The sequence below is a fragment of the Pristiophorus japonicus genome, chromosome 8, assembly GCF_044704955.1.
Source record: "Pristiophorus japonicus isolate sPriJap1 chromosome 8, sPriJap1.hap1, whole genome shotgun sequence".
In the NCBI taxonomy this organism is placed as follows: domain Eukaryota; kingdom Metazoa; phylum Chordata; class Chondrichthyes; family Pristiophoridae; genus Pristiophorus; species Pristiophorus japonicus.
In genome coordinates this window covers 201,903,594-201,928,001 of record NC_091984.1, presented here as the reverse complement: position 1 = coordinate 201,928,001, position 24,408 = coordinate 201,903,594, and the positions used below count along the sequence as shown (strand labels likewise).

The 24,408-nt window shown below is 43.2% G+C and overlaps 1 protein-coding gene across 1 annotated transcript in view; it reads right to left on the bottom strand.

Moving 5' to 3' along the window:
- Positions 1 to 24,408, bottom strand: part of LOC139269241 (transmembrane protein 132D) — a 1,017,604-nt gene that overhangs the window by 87,529 nt on the left and 905,667 nt on the right. The window contains exon 9 of the mRNA XM_070888330.1: positions 10,407 to 10,612. Coding sequence (XP_070744431.1) covers positions 10,407 to 10,612 — 206 coding nt within the window. The remainder of the gene's footprint in view (positions 1 to 10,406; positions 10,613 to 24,408) is intronic.

The following is a 24,408-nucleotide window of genomic DNA, read 5'->3' as shown; positions in this document are numbered from 1 at the left end:
GACGTCAACTTGCCTACATTGAACTCCATCTGCTATAGCATTGCACACTCACTTAGTCTGTCTACATCCCTTTGTAACTTCCTGCTCCGAATATACAACTGTGTCTCCTAACTTAGTGTATCTGCAAACTTGGATTTTCAGTTCTCTATTCCTTCATCCAAGCCATTGAGTGAGTAAAAGGCTGCATCCCCATTACAGATCCCCAGAGCACATCACTTGTCACATCTCGCCAATCAGAGACCTTTCCCTTTATTCCTACTCTCTGTCTCCTACCTCCCAACCAATTACCATACCATGTCACAAGGTTACCGCTAATTCCATATGCTTTCACTTTTGGAAATGTTCTCTCGTGTAGAACCTTATCAAATGTTGTCTGGAAATCCAAATAGACAACATCCATAGATACTCCCCTAATCATGATGCTAATAACCTTCTCAAAACGTTCAACTTCATTAATCTGATATGACCTAGCCTTCACAAATCTACACTGACTCTCTTTCACTAGCTCATATTTGTCCAAGTGCTCAGTAACTCTGTCTGATGTAGATTAGAGTAACTTCCCAACACTGATGGATGTGTAGTTACATAGTCTCTCCCTCCTTTTCTTCTTAAATAATGGAATGACATTTGCAATTTTCCAATCCAAAGGCACAATTCTTAATTCGAGGGAGCTGTGGAAAATTATGACTAACGCATCTGCAATTTCCTCACCTATTTATTTTGATACTCTGGGTTGGAAACCATCAGGTCCTGGAGATTTTTCTACCTTAAGTCTCATTATTTTCTCCATTGCCATTTTATTGACTATATTAAATCCAATTAAGTTCCTCCCCTTGACTTATTTTTAGGTTCCCTTGTACTGGAGGTATTTTGTCCTCCTCTTACAACAGGTGATGTTGTAGAAATATTTAAAATAGTGAATTGCATTGAAAAGGCAAATCCAGAATATTACTTCAAATTAAATTGCAAGAGTAGGACAGGGACAAATTGGTGGCAACTAGTAAAAGGTAACTTTAGGGCTGATATTCGGAAGTATTTCCTCACACAGAGAGTTATAAACACTTTGAATGGACTACTCAGTCGGGCGGTGGAGGTGAAAACCCTAGATGCATTTCAGAATCAATGGATGCTGCAATAGGGACCTGTAAAGTATTGCTGGATGGATAAACTAATAGGAGCCAAATGGTTTTCCTTGTCTGTAACTAACTTGCAACCTTGTGAGACAAACACAATGAAAAAACATCAGCCAGGTAACATCAGCCCTACACTGGGAAAACAGGAATTCATTACCTAGAGAAACCTTGCCGCAGCCCTGACCTCTCCTATATCAATAGCCTTGTTTGGGGCTGGCGGAAGCTTCACCTCTAGTAGGTCATACAGCAAATTCTTCGGGTAGGCCAAAACCTAGTGTAACCGGGCCCTGGCCTAATTCTGGCACACTTCTTTCAGAAAAGCTGTGGATTTTTAACCCCAGTGTGTCGGTTTTGTTCATTGAAGGTTGAGGTTTCACTGCTTCCCCAGCAGAGTTTTTATTCCTATATATTAATCTTCAATTCCTGATGCAATGGCCAATTGAAAGGCATCACAACCTATCTTCCGAAATTAAAAGGTGTGTTAGAAACAGGAGCTCTGCACAATTTACATTACTGAGCCGGATTTTGCGCTCAGCGGTGAACAAATGGCGTCAGCCATTCATTACACTTGCACTTGCCCACAGACTTTCTATGGGATTTTGCACAGTACCTTACTGTGATCTGGGACCTGTGTGAACAGGGCAAGCAAACTGGGTATCTCCTTAAACAATCAGGTTGAAGGATTGTTAATGAAACACTCTGTCTAAACCAGAAAGTGTGAGTTAGAATATTTAATTCAATGCCAAATCATGTGCAGAAAGCAAAATAAAGAGAGGAAAAGAAATATTAGATTAAGAGAGAGAGTAAAAAGACAGAAAGAAAAAATTGTTATTTACATTTTTTTATTTAAATCTCCAACAATAATTAAAATCTCAAGGAATGAGACTCCATACTTGTAAAAGTTATTTTTCAGTGCCAGAGAGGTTGTTTGGCAGTAATTAAGACTTGTCACATTGTTAAAAATGTATTTATACTGGAATGGACAACTTTATCTGCCGTGTTTAATGGGTAATTGTCAGGTAAGCAAGCTCACCCAGAAGAGCCGAGGGCTCAGGGGCAGCATGGGCCTGCCCACACTGCAATATGTGTGTGCTCTAGGTCCATACAACAGAGCAGATCTCCAGTCGTCCTGGTTAACCCTTGCCACTGGATAAAGGCCTAGCTCTGTCAAGCTTGTATGATGACTGATGTGCATCAGCCATCATACAAGTTTGACAGAGCTAGGCCTTTATCCAGTCGCCAGACGTTAAAAAACCCACGCACAGGCATCTTCCACCTGCTCAATTGGAGTTCAGGACTGGAACATGGGGGCCTTCATTGAAACATCTGTGAACTCTTGTGGAAGCAAGTCATCCTCTTTCGAGGGACCACCTACGATGACAGCAACTTCACACTTTCAATGCCGAGTCTCTCGGCAAAATACCATTATAGCGCAGCTATAAGTATTTATTCATAAGCATGTACATCAGTCATAACTGAATACAGTTTAACGTTTCGGAGTGACTATTTGCAGTAGTTTTTTCTGTGTCCTTCTGTGCATGCGCGCATTGGGCCCTCGATTCGGTCGCGCATGCACAGTGTGACGTACAATGAGGCTGGGAGTCAGAAGTGGGGTCACGAGCCATGTGCAAGCTGCTGCTGGAGCTGCTTCTACCTTTTTATTTGGGAGGGTGAGAGAGAGAGGCTGGGGGGTGTGTGAGAGAGAGGCTGGGGGAGGGGGTGAGAGAGGGAGGCTGGGGGGTGTGTGAGAGAGAGGCTGGGGGTGAGAGAGAGAGGGGCTGGGGGAGGGGGGTGAGAGAGAGAGGGGCTGGGGGAGTGGGCGAGGAAGGCTGGGTGGGTGAGAGAGAGAGAGAGAAGCTGGTGGGAGAGGTTGGAGGCAGAGAGAGAGGCTGGAGGGGGGGGGGAAGAGAGAGAGGCGGGGGGAAAGAGAGACTGAGGGGTAGTTAGAGAGTTTGGGGAAGAAGAGAGAGAGGCTGAAGGGAGCGAGAGAGAGAGGCTAGAGGAGGGGAGAGAGTGGCTAGGGGAGGGCGGGGGGGGGTGCGGGGGAAGAGAGAGAGACTGAGGGAGAGAGAGGGGAAGTGCAAGAGGGGATCATGTGGAGAGAGGTAACTCGGGGAAGTTGGCTCACGTTCTTTCAACTCCCTTTACACCCACACCTGATTTCACGGAAAGCTCTTTGTGTGTGTCACTATTCACTTCATACCCAATAAACCTGTTAACAATCTGTGACCCACGCACAATGCCCCATCTATGGTGGGGCGTCAGGAACTTGGGCGGGGTGGGGAGTAAACAGCTTCAACTGGAGGGAACATGAACTTGGGCTGGCATTGTCAAGACCTTGAGCTGGGTTGGGGGAGCTCTATCCTGTCTGGGGTCTGAAGTCAGAATGGCTCGAATTACACTTTGCAAAGTCACTCAGAACTTGGGCTGGGCGGTTCCAATTACACATTCCAGAGAAACTGATGTCCACATAAAAAATAATTTTCCATCAAGGGACATTTTATAGGGAATGAGAACCCTAGTCGATTTTCCCTTTCCCCCACTCCCAACCCCCGCCTCATTGCCAAGCAAACAGAGAGGAGCTAACTCAGCACAGGGCTGGAATTTTCAGGTCGGTGCAGCACAGGACCACAGCAAACGGCATAATACATAAGAACATAAGAAATAGAAGCAGGAGTAAGCCATACGGCCCCTCGAGCCATTTAATATGATCATGGCTGATCCGATCATGGACTCAGCTCCACTTCCCTGCCCGCTCCCCATAACTCCATATTCCCTTCTCGGGAGCCATGGAGGGAGCCAAAATAGTTTAGTTTAATTAGGCAGAAATTAAACAAACATAACAAGACTGCTGAGCAGCACATCGGGGCAAGTGATTAAATCCAGCTCTGTAGCAAAAGAGCAGTGTTTCGAGAGGAGCCTCAGCAGAGTATCCTATTTATAGGACAAAGACTCGGGCTATTTACAACTGAAATCAAAGCTGATTTTAACAGTCAATTTTGTTTTTATTGTATGTGATATTTTTACCACCATAATATGGTCCATGAATTTTCATAAGAGAGCAAACCTTCTGCCATCGCTTGGTCGTGGAATCACCAGTCTGAACAACTTGTAACAGTGGCTGCAATTTCCTTTCCCCTGCTAATTCTTCCCTTTGAACTAAGCTCATTTAAAATGCATTGGTCTAGAGCAAACAAAGCATGGATCTTACCTAAAATCCTTTATTTTTATGTGGACATCAGATGAGAAAAGGGTCAGGGTCAAATATGATGCCTCCCACAAGCAAAGAGCCTGCCTACATTCACTGTCGAAGCTCATACATTTCTTCAAGATTGGCAGTCCACAAGCACAGCTTTCCTCCTGCTTTGGCTGCTGTCAGCCAGCTGCACCCCACTCCCCCTCCCGCTGCAACAATACCCCCAAGTCTTGGGAGGGGGGAAATGGTACATTTAAGAGAAAAATTAATTTACGCAATGACTTTTTTTGCTCATTTTCTCTATGCAATTTTTGTGGAAGAGGCCAGAAACGAGGGGGCTGCAAATGCGAGCATTCTGTCTGATTGTGAGTGGCAGCCTGCTTTGGAGTTGAATCAAAAAAGGATCTCAGCCAAACAGACTGCTGGACAGATTTCTCTTTCCTCACTTTCATGTACATATCCCTTCAATGTGAAATCATCACCAGCAACAGTGATGTTTTCATCTACTTGTGCTTGAAAGTTCGGCTACAACTTAACGGGGTTGTAAAACTGTTGACATCTAACAACTCTTTAGCTTTAGCAGCTTTCTATCCCACAGTGCTGTTACACCTAATTAACAACGGGTTCCAACTTGGGATATATAGCGATGTAAGAGCTAATTAGTGTTTAGTCATCTTTGTAATTACTAATTAGGGAGTTATATAAATAATGTACCAAAAAATAACTTCTGAAAAGCTTCAGATATAAATGTTATGTGTAAACTATCTAAACTAATGGATAGTTATTCTTTAAATGGAGAAAGATTGCAAAGTGCTGCAGTACAGCGGGACCTGGAGGTACTTGTGCATGAAACACAAAAGTATAATATGCAGATACAGCAAGTGATCAGGAAGACCAATGGTATCTTGGCCTTTATTGCAAAAGGGATGGAGTATAAAAGCAGGGAAGTCTTGCTACAGCTGTACAGGGTATTGGTGAGGCCACACCTGGAATACTGCATGCAGTTTTGGTTTCCATATTTACAAAAGGATATACTTGCTTTGGAGGCAGTTCAGAGACGGTTCACTAGGTTGATTCCGGGGATGAGGGGGTTGACTTATGAGGAAAGGTTGAGTAGGTTGGGCCTCTACTCATTGGAATTCAGAAGAATGAGAGGTGATCTTATCGAAACGTATAAGATTATGAAGGGGCTTGACAAGATGGATGCAGAGAGGATGTTTCCACTGATAGGGGAGACTAGAACTAGAGGGCATGACCTTAGAATAAGGGGCCACCCATTTAAAACAGAGATGAGGAGAAATTTCTTCTCTCAGAGGGTTATAGATCTGTGGAGTGCGCCGGCAATGACCGCCTGGGAAATCAGAGCGCTCCAGCGATCCCGGCGGCGGAGACGAAGGTAAAGTACTCCAAAAGTAAGTGTGAGTATTTCTTGTTTTAATTTTTGATGCGATTTGTGTTGCAGTGATGTGGGCAATGTTTTAGGAATATTTTTGTGGGTTTTTTTACGTTCCCCCCCCCCCCCTGCCCATGGCCTCTCTTGGAGCTTCCAGCCCGGCTCTTTAGCTCGGGAGTATCCCATCCTTGCACCACGAGAGGTGTACAACGCCTCCCTTAGCGTTGCACCACCTGACACATGGCCCAGATGCCCAAACTTAACTACTAAAGCGCAAACTATTCCCGGCCGCTAACTTTCCCGCCCTGCTGCCATTAACGCCCCGAAAACAGAAAAGGCGAAAATACAGCCCAAAAAGTTTTTAAATACTTCTCTTCAGCTCCATCATAAACTCTGTCCCCTTACCACTCACCCCATCCCTCTCCTGAACTAAGTGCTAGGCTGTGAAACCTTGGCATCTTGTTCAATTCAGAGCGGAGTTTAAAACTCTCAGTCCCAATCATCTCTGTATGTTTACTTCCAGCTCCTCAATGTCGGATGACTTTGTCCCTACCTCATCCCCATTGCCACATAAACCCTTATCTGCACTTTCACCAACTCGAGACTCAAATTCTCCAGCCTCCCGTCTTGCATCTTTGGTAACCTCCAACTTATGCGAAACTCTGTTGGCTGTATCCAGTCCAGCTTTAAGTCCCGCTTGCCTCGCTGCCCTGTTGTCGCTGGCCTATATGTTTCCCCACCACTTTAGATTTAAAATTCTCAACCCTCGTATTTAAATCCTTGCATGGTCTTGCCTCACCCGAACCTCTGCATCTTCCTCCCTCCTTGGATTCCCTCACCCATCTCTGGACCTCTGACTCGGGACGTGATTCTGGACCTCTGACTCGGGACCTCTGACTCTGGACGTGATTCTGGACCTCTGACTCGGGACCTCTGACTCTGGACGTGATTCTGGACCTCTGACTCGGGACCTCTGACTCTGGACGTGATTCTGGACCTCTGACTCGGGACCTCTGTTCTTTTCCTCGCTCCACCCTTCCATTGGTGTCGCAGCTTTCAGCTGTTTCTGCCTTAGTCTCCAGAACATGCTCCCGAAACCTCTTCTCTCTCTCTTTCTGTAAAAATCTCCTCAAAACCCACATTTACAACCAAGCTTTCGGTCACCGTTCCTAACTCACCCACCATGGCTCGAATAGTTGAGAGCTTCATCAGCTCTCCATATGCGATTCGAGGTAAGTCGGCCTCGCCACCTGATTTTTCCGTGTTTTGAACCGCTATCCTGCCCAATGGAGGATATTGAGCCCCAGCCAATGTCAGTCTCAAGCTTGTGTCCAAGAGCAGTCAGATATTACTCAGGCTCAAATGTTCCCTCACTCCCTCTGGTCTCTCTCTCTTTAATTGACAATAGACCTCAGATTGGAAAGCTGCATACCTGGATTCAAGTGCAAAGCTAGCATCCCATCACAATGTCGTACTGTGCACTGTAGCACCAATACATTACTCAGAATTACTAACTAAAAAAAATATATAGCACTTTTTAAAAAATAGATTTACATCATGCGCTTTTCAAATGGTGCAACATTTTTAACAAGGATTGTGCTTGCACCGTAATGTTAACTTCAATTTTTTTTTAATTCATTCATGGGATGTGGGTATTGCTGGCAAAGCCGGCATTTATTGACGATCCCTAATTGCCCTTGAGAAGGTGGTGGGCTGCCTTATTGAACCGCTGCAGTCCGTGTGGTGAATGGACTCCCACAGTGCTGTTAGGTAGGGACTTCCAGGACATATATCTATATGTGTGGAAGTTTCAACTCCAGCATGTTAGACATGTTGGATTCATCTAACTTGGAGCTTGAAAGTTACAAACACCTGTCAATTGGCAAACTTCTCTCATCAATTTGAAAAATTAAAGGGACAGCTCCACCTCAGCATCAGAATACTACATCGTGCAATATGTGGTAGAATGCTCTTGACAATATAGACCAGCACATCATCTGGCTTACCATCAGTGGGGAACCCACAAAATTTACATTTTATATGTAATAATTACTTTTAAAGAGTATCAAGTTTATAAAGCCTTGAAGCTAAAAAAAAGAACTTGCATTCATATGATGTCTTTGAAGTACAGTTACTGTTAGGTAGACAAACATAGCAAGGCCCCATAAACAGTAAATGAATGAATGGAGGGAGGAGGAATATTAGTCAGGATATAGGGAGAACACCCTACTCCTCTTCAAATAGTTCCATGGGATTTTTTTATATTCGTTCACTTGAGCAGGCAAAGCTTCAATTTAACCTTCTTGTCGAAAGAAATGTCGCACTTCCTCAGCACTGTACTGCAGTGTCAGCCAAGATCTTGTGCCCAAATCCATATTGGACATTAAACCTACAATCTTCTGACTTAGAGACGAGAGTATTACCCAGTTAGCCAAACTGACACTGACAAGCAAAATGGTTTTCCAGTCGCTGTACAGCCTCCATACAGATACAGCACAAGGACACTTATGAGACTGAAGCTATTCAACAACAACTTGTATTTATATAGCGACTTTAACATAGTGAAACGTCCCAAGATGCTTCACAGGAGTATTATGAGATACAAAATTTGACACTGAGCCACATAAGTAGAAATTAGCGCAGGTGACCAAAACTTGGTCAAAGAGCTAAGTTTTAAGGAGCATCTTGAAGGAGGAAAGAGACGTGGAGAGGTTTAGGCAGGGATTTCCAGAGCTTGGGGCCTAGGCAACAGAAGACACGGCCACCAATGGTTGAGCGATTATAATCAGGGATGCTCAAGAGGGTAGAAGTAGAGGAGCGCAGACATCTCGGGGGTTGTGCGGCTGACAGAGATTACAGAGATAGGGAGGGGCGAGGCCATGGAGCAATTTGAAAATAAGGATGAGAATATTGACATTGGCTCCCGATTAAGTAATGTCCCAATGTAGGTCAGCGAGCACAGGGGTGATGGTTGAGCGGGACTTGGTGCGAGTTAGGACATGGGCAGCTGAGTTTTTAAATCATCTCTAGTTTACGTAGGGTGGAATGTGGGAGGTCAGCCAGGAGTGCGTTGGAATAGTCAAGTCTAGAGTAACAAAGGCATGGATGAGGGCTTCAGCAGCAGATCCATCAATCTCTGAAGCATATGCTTCCCAGGGATAGAGGCACCAACTGTAGTTATAAGGGAGCATGATGACACAGTTGCCTGTGCCTGTTCACATTACAAACAATGGCCCTACTAGAGGCTACATGAGCACTATTTTGCATTAGAAACATTTTTATTAAAAGGAATGAGGGCTCTTTAAGACGAAACATCACTATAATTTGACAGGTCATTAGCAGCAGATGTGCTTTGCCAGCCACCACTAACACATCTTGCCTCTAGCATGTAGCTCTTCAGATGGCAGAGAAGATTGTGCTAAATAGAATGATTTGGAATTACTTGACAATAGATTTGGGGAATTTAGTTAAACTTTCAAAATCAATGCCATGTAGTGTGATAATATCAAAATATTGTCACATGATCAACTCCTATTGCACAAACATCAAATATAATCTTGGATTATAATTATTTCAGATATTTCTACCCCTTCCCCCAACAAAGTCTCAAATTTTAAGCCTTTATGGATTTTAGCTTTTCAGTTCAGATTATGATATTAATTGCTTTCAACATCGCTCTCATTGTTTATATCATCTGAACCCAGTGACCACTCTACAGCCATTTAATCACTCCCTCCGCCCATTATTCTATCATCATCATGGAAAGTATTTGGCAAACTTTAATGGTTTGTGTTAAAAAACAGGGGTCAAAACAGCTGTGCAATAATTTAGTCATCACTATGGCAAGTGTCAATAAGCAAGCGATACAATATGATTCAATGCAATTTTTCAGTGATCTTACGTTTGAAGCTAAAATGAAAGTCTTTTCCATGATATTGATGTCCCTCTAAGGCAATCGTGTCAGATATGTGGGAAATCTCTGGTTGAACCAGGGGTGTCTATTGCCTCCTGGCTTCATGGCTTAGATACTTATCTTTGTATTTCTTCATAGGTCGGACATTTTTTCAGCCATTTGACATCACACGCATGAGACAATATGGAATTCCTTACAGCATTAAAAAAAAACACTTTGCCAATTAAAAATAAGTAACATTTACAAGCTTCCAGTGATTGGAATAACAGATGTTTCCACTTGTAGGAGAGTCCAAAACTAGGGGTCATAAATATATGATGGTCGCTAATAAATCCAAAAAAGAACTTGGGAGAAACTTCTTCACTCAGAGTGGTTAGAATGTGGAACTTGGTACCACAGGGAGTCATTGTGGCGAATAGCACAGATGCATTTAAGGGGAAGCTGGAGAAGTACATGAGGGAGAAGGGTATAGAAGGATATGTTGATAGGGTGAGATGAAGTAGGATGGGAGGAGGCTCGTGTGGAGTAGCAATACTAGCATGGACCTGTTGGGCCGAAAGGTCTTTTCCGGAGCTGCACATTCTATGTAATTCTATGCATGTAATACTGTGTAACAGTTTCAGAATCAAACACAGCAAACTGCTGAGGAGAATGCTAATGGAGGAGCTACTAAGTTATTGGTCACAAATAGTATGATCTCTTAATTCTGTATTTTATATTTAAAATGAAATAAATGAACAATCTAATCCTTTAGCAGAACATCATTCGTACCTTTTGTTTGAGACGATAGGAATGCGCCATCCTTTGATCTGACTGAGTTCAGTGTCAGAGACCTCAATCTGAAGGGGAAGGCGGGGCACCCAAACAGTGATTTCCAGCGGTGCACTCAGATGCTCGTAAGTAAAATTGACAATGGCATTCACTTTGCCCCTCATCTCCTTGCCATTCACTAAGACATAGTCACATCTATCAGAAACCTGTGACAAAGGAGAAAAAGCTCATCAGTACAGCAGCACAGGGAGGAGACTGTCACTTTACCCAAGACAGATACAGACACTCAGCCAAGAGATGCTACACCCAAAACTGAGAACATTCATAATCTCTTAAAGCCTCAATGCTCCTTAATAAATGACTTTCATTGTCACACAGGAAGAGTGAAACTGTGGTGCCAATCTTTTCAAGTTAAAAAAAATGATTTTAAGAAAGTCAGGATTTGGTTAGATTATACCTTAATATTTACCATAATGCAGGCAGCCCAAGAGGTAATTATAAATAAGAAAACTGGAAGATACTGTCAAGTTTGCTGATATATTAAGTCAATTATACACAACTGAAATCTTGATCTTCGCAAAATATTTACATCTCAGTCTTTTTATTTAAATACCCAAACAAATACAGAAATAATAGCGATAATATCTCAAAAAGTTATGGCATCACATTAGGAGTGAGGGGGTGGGAGGTTGACATGACTACAGTTTCTTACACCATTCCTTAATATTGTGCCATTTTTTATAAAGGAAATTAGGATCATAATCTTATTCAATGATTTTTTGGGACTAATCGCGGGATTAATGTAATCCAGCTCCACTTTCAGCCACTTCAACATGCCGGTGTGCGCTTGGACCACCTGCTCCACATGGCACTGATAAACATCTCCCATCTTAAATGACACTGTCGTTGCTGTGCACAACACAGCATTCTACTGACAATGCACCCATAGCAAGCAAAAAATCAACACACACACACAGCAAGACACAATATAAAACATCAACGGGCAAAAAAACTCAGCTTTAAAACTCAGACCAATGTTTCAGAGAATGTAAAAATATCACAGAATACTTTCCTGCTACTCAATTGCAAAAAATCCCCATCCCTCTCCATATCAAAATACGAATGAGATACACAAAATGATCTCAAGATTGCATCAGTGAATGATGCAGGGTGCCAATGAGATCCCCAAACATGCACACAGGGCAGTGAGAAAACAGAACACTGGAGAGAAGGGAGAGATGAGACAAAATGGAACGAAGTCACATGCGATATCAGTAACTCATTAACACATTCATATGAAATTCCTTTATCCATACTTTAAGAATGGTGTTCACCCAAACTAATAAAGTATAGCGCAATTTCAACCCAAAAGAATCCAAGGAGACAAAATAAAAGAAACAAAGAATAAGGGAAGAAGGTCCGTACATTGTTGCTCATTCACAGCATGTCATGGAGTAGGTGGAATCTCATAATTCCCCATTTAGCAAATTCCCAGTTAACTATGTCATCAGGATGAGGCGACAAGCCAGGAGGATGAACTTTCAGACCAGTCGTCACAGAGCAGTCCACTGACTCACCTTCTAGCATGATTTTTAGTGAAATGCATCACCAAAGAGGATATATTCAGAACACTTAAGTTGAGCAAGTTTCAGTACATAAGTTACTCACAATCACTGTTGTGAAAGGGAAATCATGTTTGACAAACTTGCTGCAGTTCTTTGAGGATGTAACAAGCAGGGTGGATAAGGGAGAACCAATGGATGTGGTGTATTTGGATTTTCAAAAGGCATTTGATAAGGTGCCACATAAAAGGTTATTGCACAAGAGCTCACAAGGTTGGGGGTAATATATTAGCATGGATAGAGGATTGGATAACGAACAGAAAACAGAGAGTCAGGATAAATGAGCCATTTTCCGATTGGTAAACTGGAATATTGTGTACAATTTTGGTCTCCTAACTTGAGGAAGGACATTCTTGCTATTGAGGGAGTGCAGCGAAGGTTCACCAGACTGATTCCTGGGATGGCGGGACTGACATATCAAGAAAGACTGGATCAACTGGGCTTGTATTCACTGGGGTTCAGAAGAATGAGAAGGGATCTCATAGAAACGTTTAAAATTCTGATGGGTTTAGACAGGTTAGATGCAGGAAGAATGTTCCCAATGTTAGGGAAGTCCAGAACCAGGGGTCACAGTCTCAGGATAAGGGGTAAACCATTTAGGACCGCGATGAGAAGAAACTTCTTCAGCCAGAGAGTGGTGAACCTGTGGAATTCTCTACCACAGAAAGTTGTTGAGGCCAATTCACTAAATATATTCAAAAAGGAGTTAGATGTAGTCCTTACTACTAGGGGGATCAAGGGGTATGGCGAGAAAGCAGGAATGGGGTACTGAAGTTGCATGTTCAGCCATGAACTCATTGAATGGCGGTGCAGGCTCGAAGGGCTAAATGGCCTACTCCTGCACCTATTTTCTATGTAACTAGTGGGGTGCCACAGGGATCAGTGCTGGGGCCTCAACTATTTACAATCTATATTAATGACTTGGATGAAGGGACCAAGTGTAATGCAGCCAAGTTTGCTGAGGACACAAAGAATGTGCAAAGGGACATAGACAGGCTAAGTGAGTGGGCAAATATTTGGCAGATGAAGTATAATGTGGCATAGTGTGAGGTTATCCAGGAGAACTAAAAAAACAAATTATTATTTAAATGGAGAGAGATTACAAAATGCTGCAGTACAGAGGGATCTGGGGTTCCTTGTTCATGAAACACAAAAAGTTAGTAACAGATGTTGTTCAGATGATGGCAATAAGTAGGGAGAGCATTAACCTTACGCGATCACTCCTGGACACCATCGGTGGGGCGGGTGATGAGGTATCACGACTGTCGGGAGAAGTAATAGCACTCTCGCGAGAAATGGGAACACTGTGAGGGCACATTAGCGATGGAATGTCGCAGGTAGCTGATACACTGTTGGTGAACATGAGGGAGGGAATGTCGCAGGTAGCTGATACACTGTCGGTGAACATGAGGGAGGGAATGTCGCAGGTAGCTGATACACTGTCGGTGAACATGAGGGAGGGAATGTCGCAGGTAGCTGATACACTGTCGGTGAACATGAGGGAGGGAATGTCGCAGGTAGCTGATACACTGTCGGTGAACATGAGGGAGGGAATGTCGCAGGTAGCTGATACACTGTCGGTGAACATGAGGGAGGGAATGTCGCAGGTAGCTACTGCAATAAGGGAACATGGGCAGACCCCGCGGCCATTGACGGAATCAACTGCCATTCCCGCTCCAATCCCCAGACCAATCTCTGAAGCGGCGCAAGTTGGGCCTTCAATATTACCACCTTCCCTTCCCCCTCCCCCACCCCCGCCAACAGGAAGTGCGCATTACCTGAGAAACGCTGCACCACCGCCAGCGGGCAGGGGTGGTCTTAGAATAAGGTGGAGGAGAGATGGTGCAACCTTTGTTTGCTGCTGCTGTTGTTGTTTTTGTTGCTACTGCTGTAACTGTTCTCAAGTTAAAAGTTTTTTGTAAGTGATGTAAATTTACAAGTTTCAAATTTTGTAAGTGATCTTAATGTTTGTAAGTGATCTTAACTGAATAGTTTAAAGTTTGATACAAGAATATTTTTATTAAAGTTAAGTTAAGTATAAACAAGTGATAAAATTTTGAATAAGATATATTTTAAATTATAACTGAATCATTTACATTATTTGTTCCATTATTAACACAATACATCTTTACGGAACAGGTCCAAAGAGTAAACATGGTCCATCTGGAATAGTTGCAAGGAGCCTCCGGAATGGTCCAGGCATCAGAAATGCTGCTTCAAGATGCCAATGGTCCTTTCTATTACGCTGCGCCTCGCAACGTGCGATATGTTGTATTCCTGCTCAGCTTCTGTCCGGGTTACACGTAGGGGCGTCATGAGCCAGTTGGCGAGGTCATACCCTTTGTCCCTCAGCAGCCAGCTCTGCCCTTCTGGCTGCTGCTGAAACATGGCAGATATAGCACCCTCGCGTAGGATGAACGCATCATGGGTACTCCCAGGGTATCTCGCATCAACTGACATGTTGCAATGCATGTCGTCACACACGAGCTGCACGTTCATGGAGTGGAAGCCTTTTCTGTTCCTGTTCATCTCGGAATCCTCCAAAGGTGCTCGCAAGGCGATGTGGGTATAATCAATGCAGCTCTGTACCTTGGGGAAGCCAGCAATCCTGGAGAAGTCCACAGCCCTGTCACGCATTGTCTGGGTGGTCATGGGGAACTTTATGTAGTCATTCCTCCGGGCATATAATGCAGCAGTCACCTGCCAAATGCAGATATGTGTTGCATGTTGAGAAATGGCGCACACATCCCCAGTTGTGGCCTGGAATGATCCAGATGCATAAAATGAAAGTGCAGCTGTAACCTTCACTTCAACTGACAAAGCAGTCCTCCTGACGCTTCTCGGGTGCAGGTCTGCATTTATTGCCTCATAGATCTCGGTTACAACTTCCTTGCAGAAATGCAGCCTTCTTACACAGTCTGCATCACTCAGGTGCAGGTATGAACGCCAGTCTCGATATACCCGATGTGGGTAAGGCCTCCTGCCCATCATCCTAAATGCTCTGAGGTTCCTCAGGTGATGCTGCCTAATCAATGTTCTCCTCCGCAGCACCATCCTGAAAAAGGCTCGCACGAAGTATGGCATTGTCAATATTGCCCCCATAATTAAATTGTAGCCTTGCAACAACCTCAAAACAGCAGGTCAAAACACTCACACCTCTTCTTTCCTCTCTCTCTCCAAGATGGATGCCCTAGTATGGACCTCGCACTGGTCTGCGCATGTGCAAGAGGCTTGCTTAAAACGGGAAGCTAGACATTCAATGAAGACATTTGGGGGAACAAAGTCGAATGCAATTATTGAATTTTTGAGTTTTTTTCAAAAACCAACCTACCACCAAACGTCTCCTCACTGAGCTCGAGGGTCGGAGAGTCGGCCAGCAGAATTGCTCCCTCACCCGGGTACAGGGGCTCAGGTTACACCCCCCCCCTCCCTCCGGGCTTCTGTTGAAGCTGTTGAGGTGGACAGTATTGACGATGAGCACAGAGCTTTTAGAAATTGATCATTTAAAGCCTAAGTGTTCTCATCCCTGATATAAGTGGCTGGCAGTTCAGTTTGGCTTCCACCTCACTCCCCCCACCCCTGCCCCCCCCGCTCCCCCGGGCCTCTTTTGAAGTCAAGCCCCAAGCCCATGTGTCCAGGCGAGGGAGCGACTCTGCCGGACCGATGCTCCGACCCTCGAGGCCGGTGAGTAGACGTTTGGTGGTGGGGTGGTACTTTGAAAAAAATCAAAAATTCAAGAATTGCATGACACTTCCAATTTCTCTCTTTTGACTTTGAAAAAAATTAACATTTATGATGCATATTCTCTGCCTTCTTGACTCCCTCCAAAACTTTGTCTGAAAACAATGGTGTCTTTCTGCGATGATTTTGTAATGTGCGCTGCTTTTTCTTAAGTGCCCAGAAGGTTTTTTCAGAATGGTCACATAAGGCCGTCCTAGGAAAAATGTAAGTTGGCCAAACTTGCTTAAATCTGAAAAACTGACGCAGACATCAGGTTATGCAAAAAAATCGTAACCTAAAAAAATCGGAACCAGCTGAATTACGCTGGTGCAGAAACTTTGAGGAAACTTGGAGGTTTTCATTTACTCCAAAAAAAAACGTGCATGCCAAAAAAACGGCGCAGATAATTGGGGAAAATTGAGTCCTTAGTATGCAGGTACAGCAAATAATCATGAAGGCAAATGGAATGTTGGCCTTTATTGCAAGGGGGATAGAGTATAAAAACAGGGAAGCCCTACTATAACGGTACAGGGTATTGGTGAGACCACACCTAGACTACTGCATACAGTTTTGGTCTTATTTAAGGAGGGATGTACTTGCATTGGAGGCTGTTCAGAGAAGGTTCACTAGGTTGATTCCTGAGATGAAGGGGTTGACTTATGAAGAAAGGTTGAGCAGGTTGGGCCGAAACTCATTGGAGTTTTGAAGAATGAGAGGTGATCTTATCGAAAGATATGATACTGAGGAGGCTCGACAAGGTAGATGCAGAGAGGATATTTCTACTCGTGGGGGAATCTAAAACTAGGGGGCGTACTTAAGACTAAGGGGTCACCCATTTAGAACTCAGATGAAGAGGAATTTCTTCTCTCAGAGAGTCGTAAATTTGTGGAGTTCTCTGCCCCAGAGAGCTGTGGAGGCTGGGTCATTGAATATATTTAAGGTGGAGATAAACAGATTTTTGAGCGATAAGGGAGTGAAGGGTTATGGGGAGCGGGCAGGGAAGTGGAGCTGAGCCCAAGATCAGATCAGCCATGATCTTATTAAATGACGGAGCAGGCTCGAGGGGCCAAATGGCCTACTCCTGCTCCTATTTCTTATGTTCTTATTACATAGCAGACAGGCAATATAATCTATCTATTGCAGGTATAGATACACTGGGCTAGAAACTGGTTCATTGCCGGCCACTCCACTGTGTCGATTTTTGTCTTGTCCCGACCAATGCATTGCCTCTTTAGGCATGACTGGCATCCCTAGAACGTGCTGATGACACAAGAGGACCAATTTTGTGTGGATTATGGTTGCTACTGGGTTCGCTCCTGAAATTGGGAGCGAATCAATTTCTAGGCCATTGTATAGTCATTAAATACCTCTTTTAGAATCATTAGATATCTTTTCTATAGGCATTGCAGGCCTGTTCTATATTACATCATTGTTTTCTAAAATGATGGTCAACGAGCACTGAATGATCATTTCTTAAGCAATTACAGACATTGAGAATTCTATAAACAGTTTACCCATTGCCGTTACACTATATTGTGCTTTAGTCAATACTTCACAGTTGTTCTTAGTCAGCTGTCTAAGATATCTGACTGGTATCTCCCCTGAGGATTTGCAAGCGAGACAGTAAGAATACACACCAACATATCAGAATCTGAAGCTGTCAATAACATTTTGAGATTCAGCTTCATACCCTAATAAGGACCAAGTAAGAAGCGCAGTTAAAGGCTCTAACAGACGTAGGGTTATCTGAAGATTTAAATCAAATACACTTCAGCTGACAGTGCATGGATTGGACTGTATGTTCTTTGACCTCAATAGCTTCTGAAATTGGTCTGTAGAAGCACATATTCTTACTTTTTACTAGCTGCTGTCATCTTATGCACCATCCAGTACAATTGAAAAATGGACTGGAAAAGGAATTTGACAATGACAGGAGTTTTCCTGTAGAATATTTTAATGGGAAAGACAAATCTACTATACATCATCATTCTGATGATATAACTAACTGAGAAATCAGAAGCCCAACAACATTTTTGACCTATATGTTCTTGTAGGATATATTTTAGAGCGTGATACTCATAACGTGTCTTGGAGGCCCGAGTCTAATTTGATGCTCCATATACCTCTGGACATCCATTCATGCCTGCCTGCTTTTGGAATATTGGCACATCTGGGATTAAATGCTGTTATCTTTGATTAGCTTGCTCTTCACAAAAAGGCCTGTGACTGTGAGTAGCGGGCAGGATTATCCCAACAACAATAGAGCAAGTGAAAGTGCCCTATTAAACTATTGGCCCTGGAGTCTTGCTTTTCCTCTTCCTGTGGAGAAGTGGTTGCCCTCCTTTTGCCAATAGCCCACAATGACATGATTTAAATAGGAACTTTCTGTGTGTAGAATCAAAAGCCTAAGGGCTAGAACCTCCACTTTTATGCTTATCACCCAAAAATGGGCGTTTTTTCCAGCGTGGGTGTTAAAAAAGGGTTTTCTGATCACCGGCCTCTCGCCCATTCTCAAAACTCCTTGTAAAGGATAAATTGTAGCAGACAGATAGGTGGTCAGAACACAATGCTGAAGGTGGTGAATTAATCAGTATTAGGGGGGTCTGAGAAAATGCCTTCGTATGTAACACTTGCTTGTGTAGGTATAGCACACTTATAATGCATTAAAACTGTATCCTTAACCTTAGTAACATATACAAGTCAGCAGTTACAATTTTGATTAGAAGTCTCTGAGGAAGAGATAAGACAGCCGGTATTTTGGAACAGTTACTTTAGGTGATGTGCAGACTGGGGCAGAGGGAAAATAATGGAACAACACAATGATGGGAGATGGACAGTTGCATATACCACTCAGAGCCAGTCTGATATGAATCCGCAAATCAATGTAACTCTGCTGATAACAATAGACCTATCGATGATTTTGTAGGAGGATAGCTCCTCTCCAAAGCATGTCTAAATTATACTCAAAACCTCATGTATTTTGAAGGTTCCACGACCGAACCTTCCTGTGCATTGCTCGAAATAAAGACGGTTAACCTGAGGTTTCGTTTGTTTACTTCCGTGGTCATTATACAGAGGAGAAGAGCGAGGTGTCGATTATCTATATCAGGTAGTCTGCACCAAGGGAGAGAAGCCTTTTTACCCCTACATTTGATGCGGCAAGCAGGGTACAGACCTTACAACCTGGATGATGTGATAGCTAGCAATTGCAGTGAGTATGATTTTGTACGGCCTGCAGCTGTAGCATAGACGGGGAAGGAGGTAATCTGTATAAAGAATTAGAAGGGAGTAATCTGTAGAACAAAGTTATAACGAACCACGGAAGGACGAAAACCAAGGTTGGGGATAGGTGTATTGCCTGAAAAAGAAGGAATACAACCTAAAAAAGGAGGTGGGACCCCAGGATGTTTAGGAAAACTGGCCAGTGGGATAAAATGAAGCCCAAGGAGAGGTCTCTGAAAATGGACCAAAAGGGTCCCATTATAAGTGCTAACAGGGAAAAGACGAAAAACAAAACCGACACTTCCAGTCGGAGTAACCAGATTAGGGAATCTGGTAGCAGTATTGTAAGTCCAGCCGGATGTTAGAGGGGTCCAAAGGCTTGGAAACAGTACACGGAATCTGGCAGAGGGGTAAACATACCCAGACGAAAAAGTGTTTGCGATTAAGTTGCTGGAAAAAACATTGAATTCACAAAGGAAAGCTTTTTTTAAATCAAAAGATAAAGATGCAACCTTGAAAGCTATAGCTCTAAAAAGGAAAACAAATTGAACGAATTTGGAAAAAAGGTGTTTGCGATTGTCTTATGATTTTAAATTAACAAATTCACGGAGACACAAGCCCTCTGTGTAAAATACAAAAACTAAGTTGAAGAAAGGAGATTTAAATTGGCTGTAGAAAAGATATTGGTCTGATTGGAGGGTAATTAACCACTGAAAGCTGAATTTTCATAATAGCCACAGTGAAATCTCGGCTTTGTTTCAAAGTGTGAAATTAATAAAAGAAATAGAATGCGAATGGGGACCGCAAAAATCTCTAATATATATGCTAGCTGAAAAAAATGGAATGTGCTTATCAAGGAAAAGTCCCGAACAGTCTAAACAAGCAGGAGGGTTTTGAAAATAATGAGGGGAAAAGATCGAAGCTATGCGAACTCAGCACAGAAAGAAAAAACTGGGAATTAGAAAATTTTGCTGAATTTTAAATTCTTGTAAAAGATAGAACCGGCACGGAAGTTTAGATTTTGTGCCGAGAGAAATAAAACACAAGATTTGCTCAGTGAACGGGACCTTAAAAAACAAAATGCTGGAATGTATATAGCTTATGTGAAAATGTAAAAGTGTGGCAGTTTCCCTGATTGTTTTGACTATGATTTACAGAGCTAAGAAAAAAAAGCCACAGTTGCCAGTACTTTATTTTGAATTGGATTTCAGTAAACAAAATAGCTACTAAAAATGTGTGGTTTCGTTTTAAATCAATTAAAAAAAAATCTTTGGCATATATTTGAATTGGAAGTTTAGAAAAATTGAGTTTAATCTAAAATGCTGTCTTTCCCAATGAGAAGGTTTTATTTAAAGCTAATTATGACAGCTTCACTAATGATTTCTGCTGTTTTAACATATTCCTAATTTCTAAGCAAGTTGAAGGCACAAAGACTTGGGAAAAATGATTACGCGAAGTCACGTAATGATGCCAGGCCCTCTTACAAACCTGTGAAGTTAACCCTTTCCATTGACAGCTGTTTTAATACTGGACATTATTAATTTGGATTTCTTAATAAAAGAAATGGAAAAGCAAGGATGGCAGCCAGAAGCCTCACCTGACAGACAGAGGAAATGGTGGGATAGTCAGAATAGAAATAAAACGAAGAAAGCCTATGTAATAATACTTGCCTGCTACAAAAGACAGATAAAAGAAATAGATACTCAAACAAAACAAATTCAAGAGTTAGAAGGTAAGATAAATAAGCTGGAACAGATAAAAGATGGATAGTCCAGTGCAAAGCCGTAGGAAAAAATTGCAAAAATTCCTCAAGTACAGGATGTTTAAAGATGAGCTAGGAGAAGCCCATCAAACGATAATTAAGTTGGGATTTATAGTGGGGCATGATTATGATGAAACTTTGGAGTGGGCAGAACACGTAGAGGAGTTAAAGTCAGAACAAAGGGAGAAGATAGTAAAAATAGCAGCAGAGACGAAGGGGAAGGAGACACAGCCCCGCGTAGCTCCCCTGATATGTTTTAGCTGCAATAAGGGAGGAGGCGCAGGAAGGCGAGGCCCCCAACAGGCAAAGAAGGGAGCACCCTTTTGCAGTATGTGGATGATATCCTTATTGGCTCCAGCTCAGAACAACAACATGTACTAGCTTTAACTACAATGCTAGGAGCTCTACAGAGTGCAGGATTAAAAATAAATCCTAGGAAGGTGCAGGTGGGAAGGAGCGAAGTAACATATCTAGGATACATAATATCAAAGGGAAGAGAACAGATGCCTAAGGACAGAAAGGAAGCAATTTGATCAATGCCCAGGCCAGGAACTGTGAAAGGGGGTCAGGCAGATACTCGGGCTATTCAACTACTGCAGAAATGCCGAGATCAGGAAATTGTGGTTGTAAGATTAAAACAAGCTCTCACAAGTGCTCCAGCCCTGGGATTACCCGACCAGAATAGGCCCTTCCACATCTATACCCATCACAGTAAAGATCATTACACGGGGACAGGCATAGACATAGTAATGTCGGGACACATAGCCAGCATAGTAGAATTGCTTAACACAGGAAGGCTAAAAAGCGGTCGCCGATACGCGAAGGGCTAGATGGGAAGCAATGCTCTTACCCCCCAATGGGGAGGCACAATAAAAGACAACTGTAACAACCCTGCAGGATGGATCATTACGCAGGGAAAGGAGCATCGGTGTAGCCCGACAGGAAAAGATGAGAGAAGTCGCCATGCTTGAGGAGGCAGACATGGATCGATACATTGATGGGTCTCGGCGCAATATCAACGGGGCAGGGACGAGATGGGCCGTGGTAGATAGCAGCGGACAGGTCAAAAGGAAAGGACGGTTAGAAAGGGGTCAATCAGCTCAAGTGGCTGAATTAGTGGCTCTCACTGAGGCTCTGAGGCTGGCTAAGGGAAAAAGAGTAAACATCTATATGATAGCCTGGAGCAGACGGGATACATGACCTCAGGAGGAGGGCCGATTAAACATGAGGAGATTTTTTAAAAATTAGTGGAAGCCTCCCTCCTACCCCAGGAGTGTGCAATAATAAAGGTTAAAGCGCACACAAACATTACCGATCAACATCAACAGGGGCCTAACAAGGGACCGACGGGATATGGAGGAAAGATGGGAATGTGGTGGCCCCGGAATGCATCCAGGGGAGCCTATTAAATTTATACCACAGGTATGTCCATACAGGTAGAACCAACATGATAAGCTCGATGTCCGGATGCTGGTGGTGGAAGGGAATGGGTAGAGATATAGAGGACCACTGTAGAAGGTGCGTGACATGCACAAAATACAACCCAGGGGGAAAGTAAAGGTCAAATTGGGACATCAGCCCCGACCGAAAGGACCCTGTGAAAACTTGCAGATAGATTTTACTGGACCGTTACCCAGCAACAAGGGGAAGACATACTGCCTAGTGATAACAGATCGGTTTACAAAGTGGGCAGAAGCTTTCGCCACTGGAAATTGTTCAGCAGAAACCGTGGCCAGGACCCCAGCAGAAGAAATAATACCCCGATGGGGATTGCCACTACAGCTGGACTCAGATCAAGGTACATACTTCACAGGGAAGATAATGAAACAGGCCTGCACTTTACTAGGAATCAGGCAAAAATATCCCATAACATCCGGAATCCTCCAGATTGATGGAACGAATGAATAGGACCTTCAAAACAGCCCTAGCTAAAACAATCGAGGAAACTGGAAAAGGGTGGGTAGAGATGTTACCCCCGAGTACTGATGAAGCTCAGGGCAACCCCTAGTCGGACGACAGGACTGACAACCTTTGAATAATGACTGGAAGGGCAATGAGACTGACAGAAGTCTTGGTTACAGGAAGCGAGAAAGTAGGACCATATAAAGACAGGATACGGAAATTTGTAATGGAACTCTGTAAGCAGTTACATGATTTAAAGGCAAAGGCTAGAGATCAGCAAATAATGAAGGACTTAGAGAACGACACTAAGGAACAGAAGGTCCAAATACCCCAAATAGGCAGTCAGGTGATTACCCCAGAGAGGTCCGGGCTCGCACCCAAATGGGCTGGACTCTATCAGGTAATAATGGTAAGTTATGGTAGTTATAAGGGGTATCGGCAAGTGGAAACACTGGACCCAGTTAAAAAAGCATGGTCACTAACTCCCGGTGATGACCGGGAAATATTGTTTTTTGCAGGACTCTAGTGCTCGTGGAAACAACGTGGGGTAATGCAGCCTCATATCAAGGACAACAGGCTGAGGGATGGCAAGGCCTGTATTACAGGGACTCGGATGACATTAGTTTAATAAAGAATCAAAAACACTGATGGTGACGGACGGAGCAACAATAGACTTAAATAACGGGCATAAAACAATGTAACAAGGAAACGAAACAACATTGGGGATGGCCTAGTAATACGGGACCAATAATTAGTGGGAATAAGACCACGGTGTGTTTTGCACTGGGAAGGGGGGGTTGCAATGATAAGATATACTTTGGGGTACTTCAGCAAATAATTACTGTATTTCTAAATAACCACCCCCAACTTCTGCGGGTTAAACACTATAAGCCTGTATAGAAACCTGACCCTGCGAGCACTTAAAGGCCCTGAATCAAAAACCAGGAAGTTTAATATGAGAAGAGGGTCAGGTAAAAAGCGGGACCGGGGAAAAAAAGGGATACTAGAAACGGTACGCGGCAGGATACATGGCAGGATATGCGGTGGGATACGCGGCGGGAGTTGCGACGGTAAACACTATAGACCTGCACACGATAGATGATCGAATTATCACCCTAACACAAACCTTACAGCTATTGTTGGAAAGGGATAAGGACACTGAAAAGGTACAGGCACAACTGGGTAATGGCGCAGAAAGGGAATTAGAACTATAAATTCGATAGAACAGAACGAAACTTGAGTAAAACCATACAGACAGAAATAATATTTACAGGATACGGAGCATGGTTGCTCAATGGAATACAACATAACCTAGAGCAGCTTCAGAATGGAAAGGTGCCGGATTGTAGAACACGATGTATTTACAAACTGGACCTTGGACAAAAACATGACATGCCTGCAAGGTGCAGAGAAACAGTCATGCTTGAGTCCCAAAGGCCAGATGTGTAACCGGACATTTAAATATAATACGTTTTGTATTATCTATACCACAGTATGATGTGACAAAGGGAGATCCTCTCTACTAAACAAACAATGTAGGAGAATTAAGAAATCAAACTCTAGTGCGGTACCATGACAAACCAGAAATATAACTGAAGAGAACAACAGTACTCAGAGTCTCAGCATAGATAATTGTTATAAAAATAACCAAGTTGTTTTATGTCGCGATCCACTATGAATGATCAAAGATGACTGTGGATATGACCAAGTGGACAGGTGCACCTTGAGTATCACCGCCCCCCCCCCCCCCTTAACATAGGACGACAAAATTATC